The sequence below is a fragment of the Salvelinus namaycush genome, chromosome 18 (genome assembly GCF_016432855.1).
Source record: "Salvelinus namaycush isolate Seneca chromosome 18, SaNama_1.0, whole genome shotgun sequence".
Taxonomy (NCBI): domain Eukaryota; kingdom Metazoa; phylum Chordata; class Actinopteri; order Salmoniformes; family Salmonidae; genus Salvelinus; species Salvelinus namaycush.
The window spans coordinates 32,884,317-32,905,989 of record NC_052324.1 but is presented as its reverse complement, the minus strand read 5'-3'; the positions used below and the strand labels follow the sequence as shown (position 1 = coordinate 32,905,989).

The window sequence follows — 21,673 nt, the reverse complement described above, 5'->3', positions numbered from 1 at the left end:
AGAATATAGAATATAGAAGAAGAGTATAGAATATAGTAGGAGAATATAGAATATTGAAGGAAAATATAGAATATAGAAGGAGAATATAGAACACGGAAGGAGAGTATAGAATATAGAAGAAGAACATAGAATATAGAAGGAGAATATAGAAGGAAATACAGAATATAGAAGGAGAATATAGAATATAGAAGGAGAATATAGAAGGAAAATATAGAATATACAAGGAGAATATAGAATATACAAGGAGAATATAGGAGAGTATAGAATATAGAAGGAGAGTATATTTCAAATAGTGCAAGACAAGTGCAAATAACCATTTGTGAATTGTAGAAGGCAAATAGTCGAATGTGGGTTATTTTTAGTACATTATTACTACAATCCATGATCGTAAACAAAAACAATGTATTTATTTACAATACAGAAAAAGGTCATAGCTCTCACCTGTAACAGCATTGGTGGTGGTAGGAAGGCTCTCACGCTCACTCTTCACGGCTGTCACTCCCATCCCATACTCTGTCCCAGCTCTCAGGCCTACACAACACACAGACGAAGAACACTTATCGTACCGGATGTATGCAAACAGAGCATGAGAACAAAAACATGTTATTTGTATTTTTAATATCAGAAAATTTATCAATGAAACAATATGTTTAAAGTTTTATATTAAAACACCCAGCTGTTTGCAGGTGAAAAAGACCGAAGCTCTTCAAGGCCTTCAATTGCCTAATAGATTGCAGCATGATTGGGTTTATTGTCAGCCTCTTCATTTTGGAACCTCTATCTGCTCTGATTGATCTAGAAGAGGCGCTATATGGGGCAGAAACAACATTTGCTATGATATAAGAGGCTTTGAGATCCTTTTAGTCCGGCTATGTGGCCGCGCTGCGCGGTGCAATTAAGAGCCCTCAGTCCAATGGCCTTCATTTCCTTTATTAACTCCCACAGAGGTCACTAGGCAACCAGGCACAAGAAGCATGAAATTACACCTAACGCAGAGGAAACTCATTATCAATAAAATCAAAAGCGTGAAGGCAATTACAGATAATAACTGTGTGAAAAAAGTGCTGAGGTTTGTGAGGAGCAGAGGGGGACCGGGGGAGACCGGGGGAGGGGGACCGGGGGAGACCGGGGGAGGGGGACTGGGGGAGGCCAGTCAGCTGAATAGATGCACTGGATGCATCCCAAATGGCACCTTATTCCATATATAGTGCACTACTTCTTACCAGGGCCCATAGTCAGATGGTCCCTGATCAAAAGTAGCGCACTATATAGGGAATAGGATGGCATTTTGGGACACAGGCAATGCCTTATTTACAGGGGATGGGTCTCCCAAGGACAAAGAACGGGCCCCAGACAAAGACACTATTAACCGTTTGGAACTTTTTTTCTTTTTTCCTCAGCCAGGGAGCCTAATCCGTTGATGCAGTGGCACATGGTTTACAGAAAGAGTCTGTCTGCCCGCCTGACTCAAAACATGGAGTATAATGGGAACCGGTGCAGGAGGATAAAAATAGGCCCTCCCTGCATTTCTTGTTAAACCAGGATGAATCTCACATTGAAGTAGTAGTGTTATTCCATTTAAGGCCTGAATGCAATCTCCCTTGAGCTGTTTTTTAATAAAGTGGGGGTCTTTTGTGGCCGGACAAACGTTTCCCGACAGAAAAACAAAGCAGCCCATTTGTAAATAAGTGTTTTGAATTTAATAATGACAATTTAGAAGGAGGGCCGCAAACGCTTGGCAGCAGAACAGTTGGCAGAGCGAGGCTGCCGTTTACATTGAAAAACAATATACACTATATATAAAGCAATATGTGGACACCCCTTCAAATGAGTAGATTCAGCTATTTCAGCCTCACCCATTGCTGACAGGTGTATAACATCGAGCACACAGCAATGCAATCTCCAAAGACAAATATTGGCAGTAGAATAGCCTTACTGAAGAGCTCAGTGACTTTCAACATGGCACCGTCATAGGATGCCACCTTTCCAACAAGTCAGTTCGTCAAATTTCTGCCCTACTAGAGCTGCCCCGGTCAACGTAAGTGCTGTTATTGTGAATTGGAAACGTCTAGAAGCAACAATGGCTAAGCCGCAAAGTGGGAGGCCACACAAGCTCACAGAACGTGACCGGCGAGTGCTGAAGTGCGTAGTGCGTAAAAAACGCCTGTCCTCAGTTGCAATACTCACTACTGAGTTCCAAACTGCCTGTGGAAGCAACGTCAGCACAAGAACTGTTCGTCAGAAGCTTTCCATGGCCGAGCAGCCGCACACAAGCCTAAGATGACCATGTGCAATGCCAGGCGTTGGCTGGAGTGGTGGAAACGTGTTCTCTGGAGTAATGAACCACTCTTCACCATCTGGCAGTCCGATGGACGAATCTGGGTTTGGCGGATGCCAGGAGAACGCTACCTGTCCCAATGCATAGTGCCAACTGTAAAGTTTGGTGGAGGAGGAATAATGGTCTGGGGCTTTTTCATGGTTCGGGCTAGGCCCCTTAGATCCAGTGAAGGGAAATCTTAAGGCTACAGCATACCACGACGAGTCTGTGCTTCCAACATTGTGGCAACATTTTTGGGAAGGCCCTTTCCTGTTTCAGCATGACAATGGCCCCGTGCACAAAGCGAGGTGCATACAGAAATGTTTTGTCAAGATCGGTATGGAAAACTTGACTGGCCTGCACAGAGCCCTGACCTCAATCCCATCGAACACCTTTGGGATGAATTGGAACTCGACTGCGAGCCAGGCCTAATAGCCCAACACCAGTTCCCGACCTCACTAATGCGCTTGTGGCTGAATGGAAGCAAGTCCCCCGCAACAATGTTCCAACATCTAGTGGAAAACCTTCCCAGAAGAGTGGAGGCTGTTATAACAGCAAAGGGGGACCAACTCCATATGAATGCCCATGATTTCGGAATGAGATGTTCTACGAGCAGGTGTCCCCATACTTTTGGTCATGTAGTGTATATTAATTTACACAAAGACAGGATGGTTGTTTTATAGCTGTTCTCACATTGATTTTTTTTTAAGAGGTAACAACAAAAGTATCTAAAAACTGAAAATGCCCAGATATTACACAACACCACCACCAAAAGCATCCTGTTATAACTAGACTAGTGGAGGGGCTCTGTCTTACCAGTGATCTTGAACAAAGGAGAAGGAACAGTGCCCCTACCTTGCTCTACTACCAAGGTGCATGAACTGAGGAGCAAACGGAAGGGAAGAGGACATTCTTGGAAGAGGAACTCTTGGAGGGCAGTTGGAGTTGATAAAAATACATAGTTATTGATATAACTAACGCGTTTCGGCCCTTACAGTTCATCAGGGTTTTACAGATATGTAGTAAAATGAGATCACTTACCAGTGATCTTGGCCTGGGTGGTGTCCAGGGGTCCGGTAGGGAACAGCAGCTCTCCATGGTCTCCTCCAGAGAGGGGGCCATATTTGATGCGGTAGTTGTCTACTTGAGCCTGGCTGTTCTTCCACTCCAGAGTAATGCTGTCGTCAGTCAGCTCTACCGTCTGCAGGTCCCGCGGGGCATCCAGGTCTGGAACACATCCAGTCATAGATCAGGCAGGGGGGAATGTCATGATCCCCTTGCAAATACAATACGATGTGTGGTCCAGACCCCAGTTGAGAACAGACCACCACTTTTTTATCGCCTGTTAGTATATTTGCCTAGGATGTGGCCCCCTGGGCAAAATGACTTTGACACCCCTGGCCTAGCTGATCAAAGATACTGGACAGTTTTTTATCTCTTTTTTAAGCTTATTATATTTTAATCTAATCTAAATGTATAACAGCTAAAGGGTCAGACATGAACATATAAACATTTCACTAATCAACATTACCTTTATTCTAATCAAAGACCCAGCAAACAAATTATTACATATCCATCATTTTGATATTGTGCTGTTTAAAGGGTTGCACACTTCCAGACACTTTCCCCAAATTCCCATGTTTTCCAGAAATCCCGGTTGAAGGATTTCCAGATTTCCTGCTTATTCCCACCCCATTCTAGGTTTTTCCAGATTTCCTGCTTATTCCCACCCCATTCTCGGTTTTTCCAGATTTCCTGCTTATTCTCACCCCATTCTAGGTTTTTCCAGATTTCCTGCTTATTCCCACCCCATTCTAGGTTTTTCCAGATTTCCTGCTTATTCCCACCCATTCTAGGTTTTTCCAGATTTCCTGCTTATTCCCACCCATTCTAGGTTTTTCCAGATGTCCTGCTTATTCCCACCCCATTCTAGGTTTTTCCAGATTTCCTGCTTATTCCCACCCATTCTAGGTTTTTCCAGATTTCCTGCTTATTCCCACCCCATTCTAGGTTTTTCCAGAAATCCCAGTTGGAGCATTCATGGATATCCTGTTTATTCCCTCCTGATTATAAGACTTCTGGAAAACTTTTGCATCCCTAGTGTTGTATAGTTTGCTTGTCCCTAATGGGCCCTGGTGCACTATAAGTGGAATAGGGTGCCAAATGGGATACAACTCTTGTCTTACCTGTTAGGAAGGTCTCAGACACAGGCACGCTGGTCATCTCTCCCCTCTTGGCCATGAGAGACACCTCATACTCTGTGTCAGGGTTCAGGCTCCCCAGGTGGTGCTGTGTTTCGCTAGAGGACAGCTCCACTGTGTTCCTGTCTGAGGGGTTGTCGTTGGGCCCGTAGGTCACGCTCACCCCGTCCACTATGGCCACCGGCAGAAACCAGGTCACCAGCGCTGTGGTGTCCGTTACATCACGCACATTCACCTCTCTAGGAGAATCGATCTCTGGGGAGAGAGGAGGTGGGGGGTGTGAATACAGGGTGCTATATGAATACAGCTCTATGGTACCTGGTCAAATGTATTGCACTATATAGGGAATAGGGTGCAGTTTGGGTCGCATCCCAGGACCGAGAACATTTAGTTAGCATTCATGATGTTTTTCATGTAGAGCAGAGTTTCCTAAACTCAGTCCTCGGGACCCCAGGTGGTGCACATTTTGTTTTTTTGCCGTAACACTACACAGCTGATTCAAATGATCAAACGTTGATGATTAGTTGATTATTTGAATCAGCTGTGTAGTGCTAGGGTTCTTTTATGCATCCATGCATGATGTTATTCATGTAAGTACAGATCAAAACCCAGAGCATGAAAGGCACTTTCCCTAGATTATGATGGAATTGATTTGTCACAATTAGCAACTTCAGGAAAGTCAATCTTCTGCAGAAGAAAGATAAAACAGGGAATCTGCGCTGGAGCTTAACATAGATTTAACCCCCAATGAGATTGGCTGGCTGTGTGTGTGTGTGTGTGTGTGTGTGTGTGTGTGTGTGTGTGTGTGTGTGTGTGTGTGTGTGTGTGTGTGTGTGTGTCTGTGTGTGTGTCTGTGTGTGTGTGTGTGTGTGTGTGTGTGTGTGTGTGTGTGTGTGGGGGTGTGTGTGTGTGTGTGTGTGTGTGTGTGTGTGTGTGTGTGTGTGTGTGTGTGCGCGTGTGTCCTTCGAGGGATGTGATTGTTTCCTGGGAGGGTGATGGCTTCCCATGAGCTGGAGTGGTGCCTCCCTCCCTCCCACACAAACACACACCATGGGGGAGGGGATGTGGGAGAGGATGGGGGAGGGGATCACTCCATGCAATTAGTCCCACAGAATGCCTATCCCACTACACTATGTCTATGTGACTATTAAAACCTACCCTAATCAGAAACTATGGATAGAATGCGGCATTTGCCCAAAGCTGAATGCGCGAGCCATCGCATTCAATGATGGAAAGATGACTAGGAATATGGCCGAATATAAACAGTGTAGTTATTCCCTCCGCAAGGCAATCAAACAAGTGAAATGTTGGTATAGGGACAAACGTAGAGTTGCAATTCAATGGCTCAGACACGAGACGTATGTGGCAGGTAGGTTTTCAGGCAGTTACGGACTACAAAAAGAAACCCAGCCACGTCACGGACACCGACGTCTTGCTTCCAGAAAAACTAAACACCATTGCCCGCATTGAGGATAATACAGTGCCACCGACGTGGCCCGCTACCAAGGACTGCGTGCCCCCCCCCCCCCCCTCTCCTTCTCCGTGGCCGACGTGAGTAAGACATTTAAACGTGTTAACCCTCGCAAGGCTGCTGGCCCAGACGGCGTCCTTAGCCGCGTCCTCAGAGCATGAGCAAACCAGCTGGCTGGTGTGTTTACGGACATATTCAATTGCTCCCTATCCCAGTCTGCTGTACCCACATGCTTCAAGATGGCTACCATTGTTCCTATACCCAAGAAGGCAAAGATAACTGAACTAAATGACTATCGCGTCGTAGCACTCACCTCTGTCATCATGAAGTGCTTTGAGAGACTAGTCAAGGATCATATCACCTCCACCTTCCCTGCCAGCCTAGACCCACTTCAGTTTGCATACCACCCCAACAGGTCCACAGACGATGCAATCGCCATCACACCGCACACTGCCCTATCCCATCTGGACAAGAGGAATACCTATGTAAGCATGTTGTTCATTGACTACAGCTCAGCAATCAACACCATAGTACCCTCCAAGCTCGTCATTAAGCTTGAGGCCCTGGGTCTCAACCCCGCCCTGTGCAATTGGATCCTGGACTTTCTGACAGGCCACCCCCAGGTAGGAAACAACATCTCCACTTCACTGATCCTCAACACTGGGGCCCCACAAGGGTGCATGCTCAGCCCCGTCCTGTACTCCCTGTTCACCCATGACTGCGTGGCCATGCACGCCTCCAACTCAATCATCAAGTTTGCAGATGACACAACAGTAGCGGGCATGATTACCAACAACGACGAGACAGCCTACAGGGAGGAGGTGAGGGCACATGGAGTGTGGTGTCAGGAAAACAACATCTAACTTAACGTCAACAAAACAAAGGAGATGATCGTGGACTTCGGGAAACAGCAGAGGTAGCACCCCAGCCTACAGGGAGGAGGTGAGGGCACTCGGAGTGTGGTGTCAGGAAAACAACCTGTCACTCAACGTCAACAAAACAAAGGAGATGATCGTGGACTTCAGGAAACAGCAGAGAGAGCACTCCTCCATCCACATCAACGGGACAGTAGTGGCGAAGGTGGAAAGTTTTAAGTTCCTCGGCATACACATCACGGACAAACTGAAATGGTCCACCCACACAGACAGTGTGGTGAAGAAGGATCAACAAGAGGCTGAAGAATTTTGACTTGTCACCTAAAACCCTCACAAACGTTTACAGATGCACAAATCAGAGCATCCTGTCGGGCTGTATCACTGCCTGGTTTGGCAACTGCGCCGCTCTCAACCGCAAGGCTCTCAAGAGGGTGGTGCGGTCAGCACAACGCTTCACCAGGAGCAAACTACCTGCCCTCCAGGACACCTACAGTACTCGATGTCACAAGGAAGGCAAAAAAGATAATCAAGGACAACCACCACCCATTCCACTGCCTGTCCACCCCGCTATCATCCAGAAGGCGAGATCAGTACAGGTGCATCAAAGCACGGACCGAGAGACTGAAAAACAGTTTCTATCTCAAGGCCATCAAACTGTTAAACAGCCATCATTAACACAGAGAGGCTGCTGCCTACATACAGACTCAAATCATTAGCCACTTTAATAAATGCATCACTAGTCACCTAAAAAAATGACACTTTAATAATGTTTACATGTCTTACATTACTCATCTCATATGTATATACTGTATTTTATACCATCTATTGCATCTTGCCAATGCCGCTTGGCCATCGCTCATCCATATATTTAAATGTACATATTCTTATTCCATCCCTTTACATTTGTGTATTAGGTAATTGTGAAATTGTTAGATTACTTGTTAGATATTGCTGCACTGTCGGAACTAGTAGCACAAGCATTTCGCTACACTTACATTAGCATCTGCTAACCATGTGTATGTGACCAATAACATTTGATTTGATTTGATGTGGCGTGAGTCTGTGTGTTTTAATGGCAGACATAGAGAGGCCTTAAGCTACATGGAGATCTAGGTAACATAATCCCAGGGCTGTTGTGTAAAAGTATGTTTGTGTGTGTTTATGTGTATGTGTATGTGTGTGTGTGTGCGTGCGTGTGCGAGCATCTGTGTGCACGCATGTGTGCAAGCACGCGTGTGTGTGCGGTGTGTGTATGCGTGTCTCAGGTTCCAATGTTCAACAGCTCAACAGCTCCATAAACTTTAGACACGGACATGCTAGTCCAATAGTGTCAGTCAACGCTATAATGTACAAACTACCCTCCGATAAAGAGGAAGGGGTGCGTATAAGAGGAGAATGTCAGGTAGCTAGTGGCTTAGTTCTGTTTACTCTGGCAAAGCGAATGCATTTTTCAAACCATAAATAAGCAGAGAGAGCCTGACCTTGAATTGGGATGGAGGTGAGGCAATAAAAGTTAGTACAGAAACCTGTGAAGAACATTTGCTTCAGCATATCGAAATCTCTTTACTCTGATTTGTTGAAAGAGAACTCTTGCAAGGGCAGGCGTGAAAGCTCCCAGTCTGTTCATCTCCCATGTCAGAGCTGGAATGTTCGATTAAAAAATATGAGCTGGCGCACACCCAGAAAAAATAGTTTGTGTGGAGGTGCTGACTAACGGCGAATGAACTATAAACTATCAAAATAAAGAAAGTCGCACACTCCATGTATAAACTCCCAGCAATTTAATGGGTATTTGTCAACGTTTCGGCATCACTGTGCCTTCCTCAGGGTAATGTCATGAATACTTGAACCAGGTTATGTAGACAAACAGTGCAGTTAGTGCAACTAATGACAATATTGAGGGGTGTGTCATAATGATTAAGTTATTTAAAATTAATTTGTGAAACTGTTAAAAAATAGTATATAGCATATTAAATATATTACGCTATTGTTATCATATAGAAACATAATGAAATATTGTACCATATTAGCATCAACATACGTTATTTCATTCAATTTCACATAATCATTTCGTATTTGTTACATGTAATCTTTTGGTTCAACCTTAATGTTTAATGACCATCATCAAACAGGGGGAACATATTAGGTGTACTCTAAATCACAAAAAAAGAAGTTGAATTTCTATGTGTGAAATTTCCCGAAATTTTACCAACTTTCTATACAGTCGCGAAATTACACAAACAAGTGTCTCCTCCCCCAGGTAGACCCATTGTAGCAGCAATCGACTGTGACATCCAACATTTCCACATTTGTGGATTACCACATTAAATCGATGGTTGAGAATCTCCCATCTTAGGTCAAAGACACTAGTCACATGATCTCATTGATAGAGGGCTTAGGAAGGATACCAGAGGGCACCCTGCTGGCCACTTTTGATGTGGAGAGCTTGTACACTAACATCCCACACACTGGAGACTTGCAGGTGCTACAACACTTCCTTCAGCAGAGAGACTCTACCCTTGCTCCATCCAATGATCGCATCTTACAACTTACTGAACTGGTATTATCCAATAACTACTTTGTCTTTGAGTCAGACTTTTTCCTTCAAACTCGGGGTGTAGCCGTGGGCTCCCCTTTTCTCCCCAACTATGCAAACTTGTATGTGGGACAATTTGAAGAAGCATTCCTTTATAAAACAGAGACACCCCTTACTTTCTAAAATCCTCCTATGGAAGAGATGCATAGATGATGTCTTTGTGCTCTGGGAAGGAAGTCAGCAGGAACTAAATTAATTCAAAATCTACTAAACGAGAGATCTGAATACCTCAAATTCACCATGCAGACTGATAAGAGAAAAATAAACTACCTGGACTTATGGATCATCAAAGAGAATGATGCATTACACACAGACTTATACACAAAGCCCACAGATCGCAATACCTTGCTATGTGGGGATAGTATGCATCCCCTTCCCCTCTAGAATGGTCTACCATATAGTCAGTTACGCAGGGTTAAACGAATCTGTGGCCACCAGTCAGATTTTGACAGAACGCAAAAAAATGACAGATAAATTCAAAATGAGAGGCTACAAGGACAGAACTCTTGATGCTGCAATGATGAAAATATCTCAAAAACCAAGAGAGGAATTACTAAAAACTCAACGCAACGCAACCGTCTTTTGTACTCAGTACACGAAGGGTTCGGAGAAAATTAAAGCAATCCTGAAAAAGCACTGGCACCTCCACTGGTGGTCTATAAGCATGGTTGCAATATTGGAGAAAGTTTGGTGAGATCTGACATGCCCCCTGAGCCTACTCAGACACTCTTGACACCTATCCCAAATGGGAACTACAAATGTGGCTCATGCGCACAGTGCAATAGCACTATAAAAAAGTCTTTCTTCAGACACCCACATACAGGTCGAAAGATCCCTGTTAGGGGTATCATCTCATGCAAGACCAAGGGAGTAATCTATCTCATCACCTGTCCACGTGGAAAAGCCTACAAAGGGAGGCTTACTGGATATCCTATCTGAAAACATTGACCTGTAGTTTTCTGAATATTGACTTTGATCTCAGGCCCTTCTTATGAACAAAATGTTTCCTTTATGAACAAGTCTTATAAATGTATATATATTTCTACAGCTTGTTAGCGTACACCTAATATGTTCCCCCTGTTTGATGATGCTCATTGTACATTAAGGTTGAACCAAAAGATAACATGTAACAAATATTAAATGAAATACAAAATGATTATGTGAAATTGAATGAAATAACGTATGTTGATGCTAATCTGATGTACAATATTCCATTATATTTCTATATGATAACAATAGCGCAATATATTTAATATGCCATATATTATTTTTTAACAGTTTCACAAATTCATTTAAATTAACTTAATCATTATGACGCACCCTTCACCACAGTCATTGGTTACACTAATTGCACTGTTTGTCTACATAACCTGGTTCAAGTATTCATGACATTACCCTGAGGAAGGCACAGTGATGCTGAAACGTTGGTAAATACCCATTAAATTGCTGGGAGATTATACATGGAGTGTGCGACTTTCTTTATTTTGATAGTTTAGGGCTGGAATGTTCCAGAAAGCTTTTTTTTCTAAATGACAATAACACACCATTCTCCATGACTATTCTTTAATGTGTTGGTAGTGCAGTATATTTGAACCTCCCCTCGAGCCACCTAAAAATAGCTTGGCTAGTGAGAGGGTTAGAGATGTATAGTTTCAACACAAAAACCTGTTGTTATATTGATCCCATAAAAGCCATTAGCCCTTATAGCAGCAGCATTATGGAGATATGATTTCCTCATAAATGTTAACCAGCCGAGGGGGTAGGGATGGCTTTTTAATGCCTATGGTAAATCAAGACGTTGCCATGAAAAGTGACAAGCTAATCACTCAATATTGGCACTTCAGGATGCCTTGGATAGACTGTCCAGCTGCATCCCAAATGGATGCACTATAAAGGAAATAGGGTGCCATTTGGAACACACTCACAGAGCTGCAGCAGAGCGGATATTCAATAGAGAAACCTAGTGAATCAAGTTGACAATGTGTTTCTGTGTGTAACTATGACAGCTGTAAGCTGCTTCTGAGTCTGTGTGTATTGCTGGAAATCATGTCTTTTAAATCTCCAGCAGGCGGTCAGAATGGCGTAGAAGGGGTTTACGGATTATATCCAATGCAAATATGTCATGAATAAAAGGATTACAGAACACTTGAGGTTGGCAAGAAATAGTTCATCATATTTTGAAATAGTTATTTCATTTACTTGTTTTATTGCGCGACAAGCTACCATCTACGCAGATTCAACATTCAGGTTCATTTTCCAACTGAAAGATATTGGCCTGGAGGAGCAAATGCTTGTCCTACAAAACAAGTGAATAGAACTCTATAAGTGCTGTATGTATGTACTCACTTGTGAAAATGCTCTTGCGTGCTGCAGGTCCGCTGGTGTTGTTCTTCACCACCTCCAGTTTGACCTCGTACTCCTGACCAGGTCCCAGCCCAGACTGCTCGAACCTGGTGTCAGGGCTGCCCAGGGAGTTCAGAATCTCCCCATTCTCCTCTTTCTGACAACACCAAACAACACCAGTCATTAAAATGGTATGGCATGTTTTATGACACACTTCCCCTTGGGGATCAATAAAGTACCTGTCTATCTAGTGTATCTACCGTTACCCACCTCAAAGTCAAGGTTAGCTTTGGGCTGATTCCCAAATGGCACCCTAATCACTATTTTCCCAGGGACCCTCTGGTCAAAAGTAGAGCACTTTATAGTGGATGGGGTGCTATTTGGGACATAGTCTTGGTGTGGGAATAGGGCAGCCATATCGTACTCAGAGGATTCTGTCTGTGATTGTTAAACTACTGTAAGGATGTGGGGGGGAACTGAATGTAATGAACTGTGGCTTTCATGTCCTTGGGCTACTTCTCATAGGCTTTGGAAAAGAAAGAACAAAGCATTCAGAAACAATAATGGTTCTGTGCCTCATTGCTGCAGTACATGGCCATTAGAGCTGTCAACAGAAGCTTCGCAGAACATTTAGTCACATTTAACCGCTGACTTAGAGACTTGAATACGGGCTCTGCTACATTATTTCCACAGGATACTCTGGTTCACATAGTATTTGTCCCAAATGGCACACAACACCCTATTCCCTATACAGTACACTACTTTTGACCAGAAACTATAGACCCATAGGCTTCTGGTCAAAAGTAATGCACTATATTGGGAAAAGTGTGCCATTTAGAACACAAACACACAAAGCAAGGGCAATTACTGAAGCTAGGAGTGGGTCTGTCTGTCCTTTCATGGGGCGGTGTATGGTTTCGACCACAGGAAAGTGGGGATAATGATAGGCTTTTGGCGTCTGAAGATCTCAGCCTCCTACATGTGGAATATGTAGAGACAGATCCATTAACAACATAATGCACCATGGGAGACGAGGGAGAGGCCTGTTCCTCACTCAGATTGTCTGAAGACGAGGGGTCTACTACTGGTAACTCAGTGTTTCTATAGAGGAGAGGTTTAAAACTGATAACTCAGTGTTTCTATAGATGAGAGGTTTACAACTGATAACTCAGTGTTTCTATAGATGAGAGGTCTACTACTGATAACTCAGTGTTTCTATAGATGAGGAGTCAACTACTGATAACTCAGTGTTTCTATAGATGAGAGGTCTACTACTGATAACTCAGTGTTTCTATAGATGAGGAGTCAACTACTGATAACTCAGTGTTTCTATAGATGAGAGGTCTACTACTGATAACTCAGTGTTTCTATAGATGAGAGGTCTACTACTGATAACTCAGTGTTTCTATAGATGAGAGGTCAACTACTGATAACTCAGTGTTTGTATAGATGAGGGGTCTACTACTGATAACTCAGTGTTTCTGTAGATGAGAGGTCTACTACTGATAACTCAGTGTTTGTATAGATGAGGGGTCTACTACTAATAACTCAGTGTTTCTATAGATGAGAGGTCTACTACTGATAACTCAGTGTTTCTATAGATGAGAGGTCTACTACTGATAACTCAGTGTTTCTATAGATGAGAGGTCTACTACTGATAACTCAGTGTTTCTATAGATGAGGGGTCTACTACTGATAACTCAGTGTTTCTATAGATGAGGGGTCTACTACTGATAACTCAGTGTTTGTATAGATGAGGGGTCTACTACTGATAACTCAGTGTTTCTATAGATGAGGTCTACTACTGATAACTCAGTGTTTGTATAGATGAGAGGTCTACTACTGATAACTCATTGTTTCTATTGATGAGAGGTCTACTACTGATAACTCAGTGTTTCTATAGATGAGGAGTCAACTACTGATAACTCAGTGTTTCTATAGATGAGAGGTCTACTACTGATAACTCAGTGTTTCTATAGATGAGGGGTCTACTACTGATTACTGAGTGTTTCTATAGATGAGGGGTCTACTACTGATAACTCAGTGTTTCTATAGATGAGGGGTCTACTACTGATAACTCAGTGTTTCTATAGATGAGGGGTCTACTACTGATTACTCAGTGTTTGTATAGATGAGAGGTCTACTACTGATTACTGAGTGTTTCTATTGATGAGAGGTCTACTACTGATAACTCAGTGTTTCTATAGATGAGAGGTCTACTACTGATAACTCAGTGTTTCTATAGATTAAGGGTCTACTACTGATAACTCAGTGTTTCTATAGATGAGAGGTCTACTACTGATAACTCAGTGTTTCTATAGATGAGAGGTCTACTACTGATAACTCAGTGTTTCTATAGATGAGGGGTCTACTACTGATAACTCAGTGTTTCTAGAGATGAGGGGTCTACTACTGATTACTCAGTGTTTGTATAGATGAGAGGTCTACTACTGATTACTGAGTGTTTCTATTGATGAGAGGTCTACTACTGATAACTCAGTGTTTCTATAGATGAGAGGTCTACTACTGATAACTCAGTGTTTCTATAGATTAAGGGTCTACTACTGATAACTCAGTGTTTCTATAGATGAGAGGTCTACTACTGATAACTCAGTGTTTCTATAGATGAGGAGTCAACTACTGATAACTCAGTGTTTCTATAGATGAGAGGTCTACTACTGATAACTCAGTGTTTCTATAGATGAGGAGTCAACTACTGATAACTCAGTGTTTCTATAGATGAGAGGTCTACTACTGATAACTCAGTGTTTCTATAGATGAGAGGTCAACTACTGATAACTCAGTGTTTGTATAGATGAGGGGTCTACTACTGATAACTCAGTGTTTCTATAGATGAGGGGTCTACTACTGATAACTCAGTGTTTCTATAGATGAGGGGTCTACTACTGATAACTCAGTGTTTCTGTAGATGAGAGGTCTACTACTGATAACTCAGTGTTTCTATAGATGAGAGGTCTACTACTGATAACTCAGTGTTTCTATAGATTAAGGGTCTACTACTGATAACTCAGTGTTTCTATAGATGAGAGGTCTACTACTGATAACTCAGTGTTTCTATAGATGAGGAGTCAACTACTGATAACTCAGTGTTTCTATAGATGAGGGGTCTACTACTGATTACTGAGTGTTTCTATAGATGAGGGGTCTACTACTGATAACTCAGTGTTTCTATAGATGAGGGGTCTACTACTGATAACTCAGTGTTTCTATAGATGAGGGGTCTACTACTGATTACTCAGTGTTTGTATAGATGAGAGGTCTACTACTGATTACTGAGTGTTTCTATTGATGAGAGGTCTACTACTGATAACTCAGTGTTTCTATAGATGAGAGGTCTACTACTGATAACTCAGTGTTTCTATAGATTAAGGGTCTACTACTGATAACTCAGTGTTTCTATAGATGAGAGGTCTACTACTGATAACTCAGTGTTTCTATAGATGAGAGGTCTACTACTGATAACTCAGTGTTTCTATAGATGAGAGGTCTACTACTGATAACTCAGTGTTTCTATAGATGAGGGGTCTACTACTGATAACTCAGTGTTTCTATAGATGAGGGGTCTACTACTGATTACTCAGTGTTTCTATAGATGAGGGGTCTACTACTGATAACTCAGTGTTTCTATAGATGAGGGGTCTACTACTGATAACTCAGTGTTTCTATAGATGAGGGGTCTACTACTGATTACTCAGTGTTTCTATTGATGATAGGTCTACTACTGATAACTCAGTGTTTGTATAGATGAGGGGTCTACTACTGATTACTCAGTGTTTCTATAGATGAGGGTTCTACTACTGATAACTCAGTGTTTCTATAGATGAGGGGTCTACTACTGATAACTCAGTGTTTGTATAGATGAGGGGTCTACTACTGATAACTCAGTGTTTCTATAGATGAGAGGTCTACTACTGATAACTCAGTGTTTCTATAGATGAGGGGTCTACTACTGATTACTCAGTGTTTCTATAGATGAGGGGTCTACTACTGATAACTCAGTGTTTCTATAGATGAGGGGTCTACTACTGATAACTCAGTGTTTCTATAGATGAGGGGTCTACTACTGATAACTCAGTGTTTCTATAGATGAGGGGTCTACTACTGATAACTCAGTGTTTCTATAGATGAGGGGTCTACTACTGATAACTCAGTGTTTCTATAGATGAGGGGTCTACTACTGATTACTCAGTGTTTCTATAGATGAGGGGTCTACTACTGATTACTCAGTGTTTCTATAGATGAGGGGTCTACTACTGATAACTCAGTGTTTCTATAGATTAAGGGTCTACTACTGATAACTCAGTGTTTCTATAGATGAGAGGTCCACTACTGATAACTCAGTGTTTCTATAGATGAGAGGTCTACTACTGATAAATCAGTGTTTCTATAGATGAGAGGTCTACTACTGATAACTTAACGTGCCTATAGTCTACTACTGTTGACAGTGATTCTATAGATGAGAGGTCTACTACTAATTACTCAGTGATTCTATAGATTACTGGTCTACTACTGATAACTCAGTGTTTCTATAGATGAGAGGTCTACTACTGATAACTCAGTTTTTCTATAGATGAGAGGTCTACTACTGATAACTCAGTGTTTCTATAGATGAGAGGTCTACTACTAATAACTTAGTGATTCTATAGATTACGGGTCTACTACTGATAACTCAGTGTTTCTATAGATGAGAGGTCTAGTACTGATAACTCAGTGTTTCTATTGATGAGAGGTCTACTACTGATAACTCAGTATTTCTATAGATGAGAGGTCTACTACTGATAACTCAGTGTTTCTATAGATGAGAGGTCTACTACTGATAACTCAGTGTTTCTATAGATGAGAGGTCTACTACTGATAACTCAGTGTTTCTATAGATGAGAGGTCTACTACTGATAACTCAGTGTTTCTATAGATGAGAGGTCTACTACTGATAACTCAGTGTTTCTATAGATGAGAGGTCTACTACTGATAACTCAGTGTTTCTATAGATGAGAGGTCTACTACTGATAACTCAGTGTTTCTATAGATGAGAGGTCTACTACTGATAACTCAGTGTTTCTATAGATGAGGGGTCTACTACTGATAACTCAGTGTTTCTATAGATGAGAGGTCTACTACTGATAACTCAGTGTTTCTATAGATGAGAGGTCTACTACTGATAACTCAGTGTTTCTATAGATGAGAGGTCAACTACTGATAACTCAGTGTTTCTATAGATGAGAGGTCTACTACTGATAACTCAGTGTTTCTATAGATGAGGGGTCTACTACTGATTACTGAGTGTTTCTATAGATGAGGGGTCTACTACTGATAACTCAGTGTTTCTATAGATGAGGGGTCTACTACTGATAACTCAGTGTTTCTATAGATGAGGGGTCTACTACTGATTACTCAGTGTTTGTATAGATGAGAGGTCTACTACTGATTACTGAGTGTTTCTATTGATGAGAGGTCTACTACTGATAACTCAGTGTTTCTATAGATGAGAGGTCTACTACTGATAACTCAGTGTTTCTATAGATTAAGGGTCTACTACTGATAACTCAGTGTTTCTATAGATGAGAGGTCTACTACTGATAACTCAGTGTTTCTATAGATGAGGAGTCAACTACTGATAACTCAGTGTTTCTATAGATGAGAGGTCTACTACTGATAACTCAGTGTTTCTATAGATGAGGGGTCTACTACTGATAACTCAGTGTTTGTATAGATGAGGGGTCTACTACTGATAACTCAGTGTTTCTATAGATGAGAGGTCTACTACTGATAACTCAGTGTTTCTATAGATGAGGGGTCTACTACTGATTACTCAGTGTTTCTATAGATGAGGGGTCTACTACTGATAACTCAGTGTTTCTATAGATGAGGGGTCTACTACTGATAACTCAGTGATTCTATAGATGAGGGGTCTACTACTGATAACTCAGTGTTTCTATAGATGAGGGGTCTACTACTGATTACTCAGTGTTTCTATAGATGAGGGGTCTACTACTGATAACTCAGTGTTTCTATAGATGAGGGGTCTACTACTGATTACTCAGTGTTTCTATAGATGAGGGGTCTACTACTGATAACTCAGTGTTTCTATAGATTAAGGGTCTACTACTGATAACTCAGTGTTTCTATAGATGAGAGGTCCACTACTGATAACTCAGTGTTTCTATAGATGAGAGGTCTACTACTGATAAATCAGTGTTTCTATAGATGAGAGGTCTACTACTGATAACTTAACGTGCCTATAGTCTACTACTGTTGACAGTGATTCTATAGATGAGAGGTCTACTACTAATTACTCAGTGATTCTATAGATTACTGGTCTACTACTGATAACTCAGTGTTTCTATAGATGAGAGGTCTACTACTGATAACTCAGTTTTTCTATAGATGAGAGGTCTACTACTGATAACTCAGTGTTTCTATAGATGAGAGGTCTACTACTAATAACTTAGTGATTCTATAGATTACGGGTCTACTACTGATAACTCAGTGTTTCTATAGATGAGAGGTCTAGTACTGATAACTCAGTGTTTCTATTGATGAGAGGTCTACTACTGATAACTCAGTATTTCTATAGATGAGAGGTCTACTACTGATAACTCAGTGTTTCTATAGATGAGAGGTCTACTACTGATAACTCAGTGTTTCTATAGATGAGAGGTCTACTACTGATAACTCAGTGTTTCTATAGATGAGAGGTCTACTACTGATAACTCAGTGTTTCTATAGATGAGAGGTCTACTACTGATAACTCAGTGTTTCTATAGATGAGAGGTCTACTACTGATAACTCAGTGTTTCTATAGATGAGAGGTCTACTACTGATAACTCAGTGTTTCTATAGATGAGAGGTCTACTACTGATAACTCAGTGTTTCTATAGATGAGGGGTCTACTACTGATAACTCAGTGTTTCTATAGATGAGAGGTCTACTACTGATAACTCAGTGTTTCTATAGATGAGAGGTCTACTACTGATAACTCAGTGTTTCTATAGATGAGAGGTCAACTACTGATAACTCAGTGTTTCTATAGATGAGAGGTCTACTACTGATAACTCAGTGTTTCTATAGATGAGGGGTCTACTACTGATTACTGAGTGTTTCTATAGATGAGGGGTCTACTACTGATAACTCAGTGTTTCTATAGATGAGGGGTCTACTACTGATAACTCAGTGTTTCTATAGATGAGGGGTCTACTACTGATTACTCAGTGTTTGTATAGATGAGAGGTCTACTACTGATTACTGAGTGTTTCTATTGATGAGAGGTCTACTACTGATAACTCAGTGTTTCTATAGATGAGAGGTCTACTACTGATAACTCAGTGTTTCTATAGATTAAGGGTCTACTACTGATAACTCAGTGTTTCTATAGATGAGAGGTCTACTACTGATAACTCAGTGTTTCTATAGATGAGGAGTCAACTACTGATAACTCAGTGTTTCTATAGATGAGAGGTCTACTACTGATAACTCAGTGTTTCTATAGATGAGGGGTCTACTACTGATAACTCAGTGTTTGTATAGATGAGGGGTCTACTACTGATAACTCAGTGTTTCTATAGATGAGAGGTCTACTACTGATAACTCAGTGTTTCTATAGATGAGGGGTCTACTACTGATTACTCAGTGTTTCTATAGATGAGGGGTCTACTACTGATAACTCAGTGTTTCTATAGATGAGGGGTCTACTACTGATAACTCAGTGATTCTATAGATGAGGGGTCTACTACTGATAACTCAGTGTTTCTATAGATGAGGGGTCTACTACTGATTACTCAGTGTTTCTATAGATGAGGGGTCTACTACTGATAACTCAGTGTTTCTATAGATGAGGGGTCTACTACTGATTACTCAGTGTTTCTATAGATGAGGGGTCTACTACTGATAACTCAGTGTTTCTATAGATTAAGGGTCTACTACTGATAACTCAGTGTTTCTATAGATGAGAGGTCCACTACTGATAACTCAGTGTTTCTATAGATGAGAGGTCTACTACTGATAAATCAGTGTTTCTATAGATGAGAGGTCTACTACTGATAACTTAACGTGCCTATAGTCTACTACTGTTGACAGTGATTCTATAGATGAGAGGTCTACTACTAATTACTCAGTGATTCTATAGATTACTGGTCTACTACTGATAACTCAGTGTTTCTATAGATGAGAGGTCTACTACTGATAACTCAGTTTTTCTATAGATGAGAGGTCTACTACTGATAACTCAGTGTTTCTATAGATGAGAGGTCTACTACTAATAACTTAGTGATTCTATAGATTACGGGTCTACTACTGATAACTCAGTGTTTCTATTGATGAGAGGTCTACTACTGATAACTCAGTATTTCTATAGATGAGAGGTCTACTACTGATAACTCAGTGTTTCTATAGATGAGAGGTCTACTACTGATAACTCAGTGTTTCTATAGATGAGAGGTCTACTACTGATAACTCAGTGTTTCTATAGATGAGAGGTCTACTACTGATAACTCAGTGTTTCTATAGATGAGAGGTCTACTACTGATAACTCAGTGTTTCTATAGATGAGAGGTCTACTACTGATAACTCAGTGTTTCTATAGATGAGGGGTCTACTACTGATTACTCAGTGTTTCTATAGATGAGGGGTCTACTACTGATAACTCAGTGTTTCTATAGATGAGGGGTCTACTACTGATAACTCAGTGTTTCTATAGATGAGGGGTCTACTACTGATAACTCAGTGTTTCTATAGATGAGAGGTCTACTACTGATAACTCAGTGTTTCTATAGATGAGGGGTCTACTACTGATAACTCAGTGTTTCTATAGATGAGGGGTCTACTACTGATTACTCAGTGTTTCTATAGATGAGGGGTCTACTACTGATTACTCAGTGTTTCTATAGATGAGGGGTCTACTACTGATAACTCAGTGTTTCTATAGATTAAGGGTCTACTACTGATAACTCAGTGTTTCTATAGATGAGAGGTCCACTACTGATAACTCAGTGTTTCTATAGATGAGAGGTCTACTACTGATAAATCAGTGTTTCTATAGATGAGAGGTCTACTACTGATAACTTAACGTGCCTATAGTCTACTACTGTTGACAGTGATTCTATAGATGAGAGGTCTACTACTAATTACTCAGTGATTCTATAGATTACTGGTCTACTACTGATAACTCAGTGTTTCTATAGATGAGAGGTCTACTACTGATAACTCAGTTTTTCTATAGATGAGAGGTCTACTACTGATAACTCAGTGTTTCTATAGATGAGAGGTCTACTACTAATAACTTAGTGATTCTATAGATTACGGGTCTACTACTGATAACTCAGTGTTTCTATAGATGAGAGGTCTAGTACTGATAACTCAGTGTTTCTATAGATGAGAGGTCTACTACTGATAACTCAGTGTTTCTATAGATGAGGGGTCTACTACTGATAACTCAGTGTTTCTATAGATGAGGGGTCTACTACTGATAACTCAGTGTTTCTATAGATGAGGGGTCTACTACTGATAACTCAGTGTTTCTATAGATGAGGGGTCTACTACTGATAACTCAGTGTTTCTATAGATGAGGGGTCTACTACTGATTACTCAGTGTTTCTATAGATGAGGGGTCTACTACTGATTACTCAGTGTTTCTATAGATGAGGGGTCTACTACTGATAACTCAGTGGTTTCTATAGATTAAGGGTCTACTACTGATAACTCAGTGTTTCTATAGATGAGAGGTCCACTACTGATAACTCAGTGTTTCTATAGATGAGAGGTCTACTACTGATAAATCAGTGTTTCTATAGATGAGAGGTCTACTACTGATAACTTAACGTGCCTATAGTCTACTACTGTTGACAGTGATTCTAT

At 41.2% G+C, this 21,673-nt stretch overlaps 1 protein-coding gene across 2 annotated transcripts in view; it reads right to left on the bottom strand.

Moving 5' to 3' along the window:
* LOC120062789 (tenascin-like) overlaps window positions 1–21,673 on the bottom strand; it is a 53,373-nt gene that overhangs the window by 21,863 nt on the left and 9,837 nt on the right. For both annotated transcript variants that reach the window (XM_039012860.1, XM_039012861.1), the window contains exons 5-8: window positions 11,807–11,960; window positions 4,504–4,773; window positions 3,359–3,544; window positions 442–531 (exon numbers count right to left, since the gene is read on the bottom strand). In XM_039012860.1, the coding sequence (XP_038868788.1) occupies window positions 442–531; window positions 3,359–3,544; window positions 4,504–4,773; window positions 11,807–11,960 (700 nt within the window). The remainder of the gene's footprint in view (window positions 1–441; window positions 532–3,358; window positions 3,545–4,503; window positions 4,774–11,806; window positions 11,961–21,673) is intronic.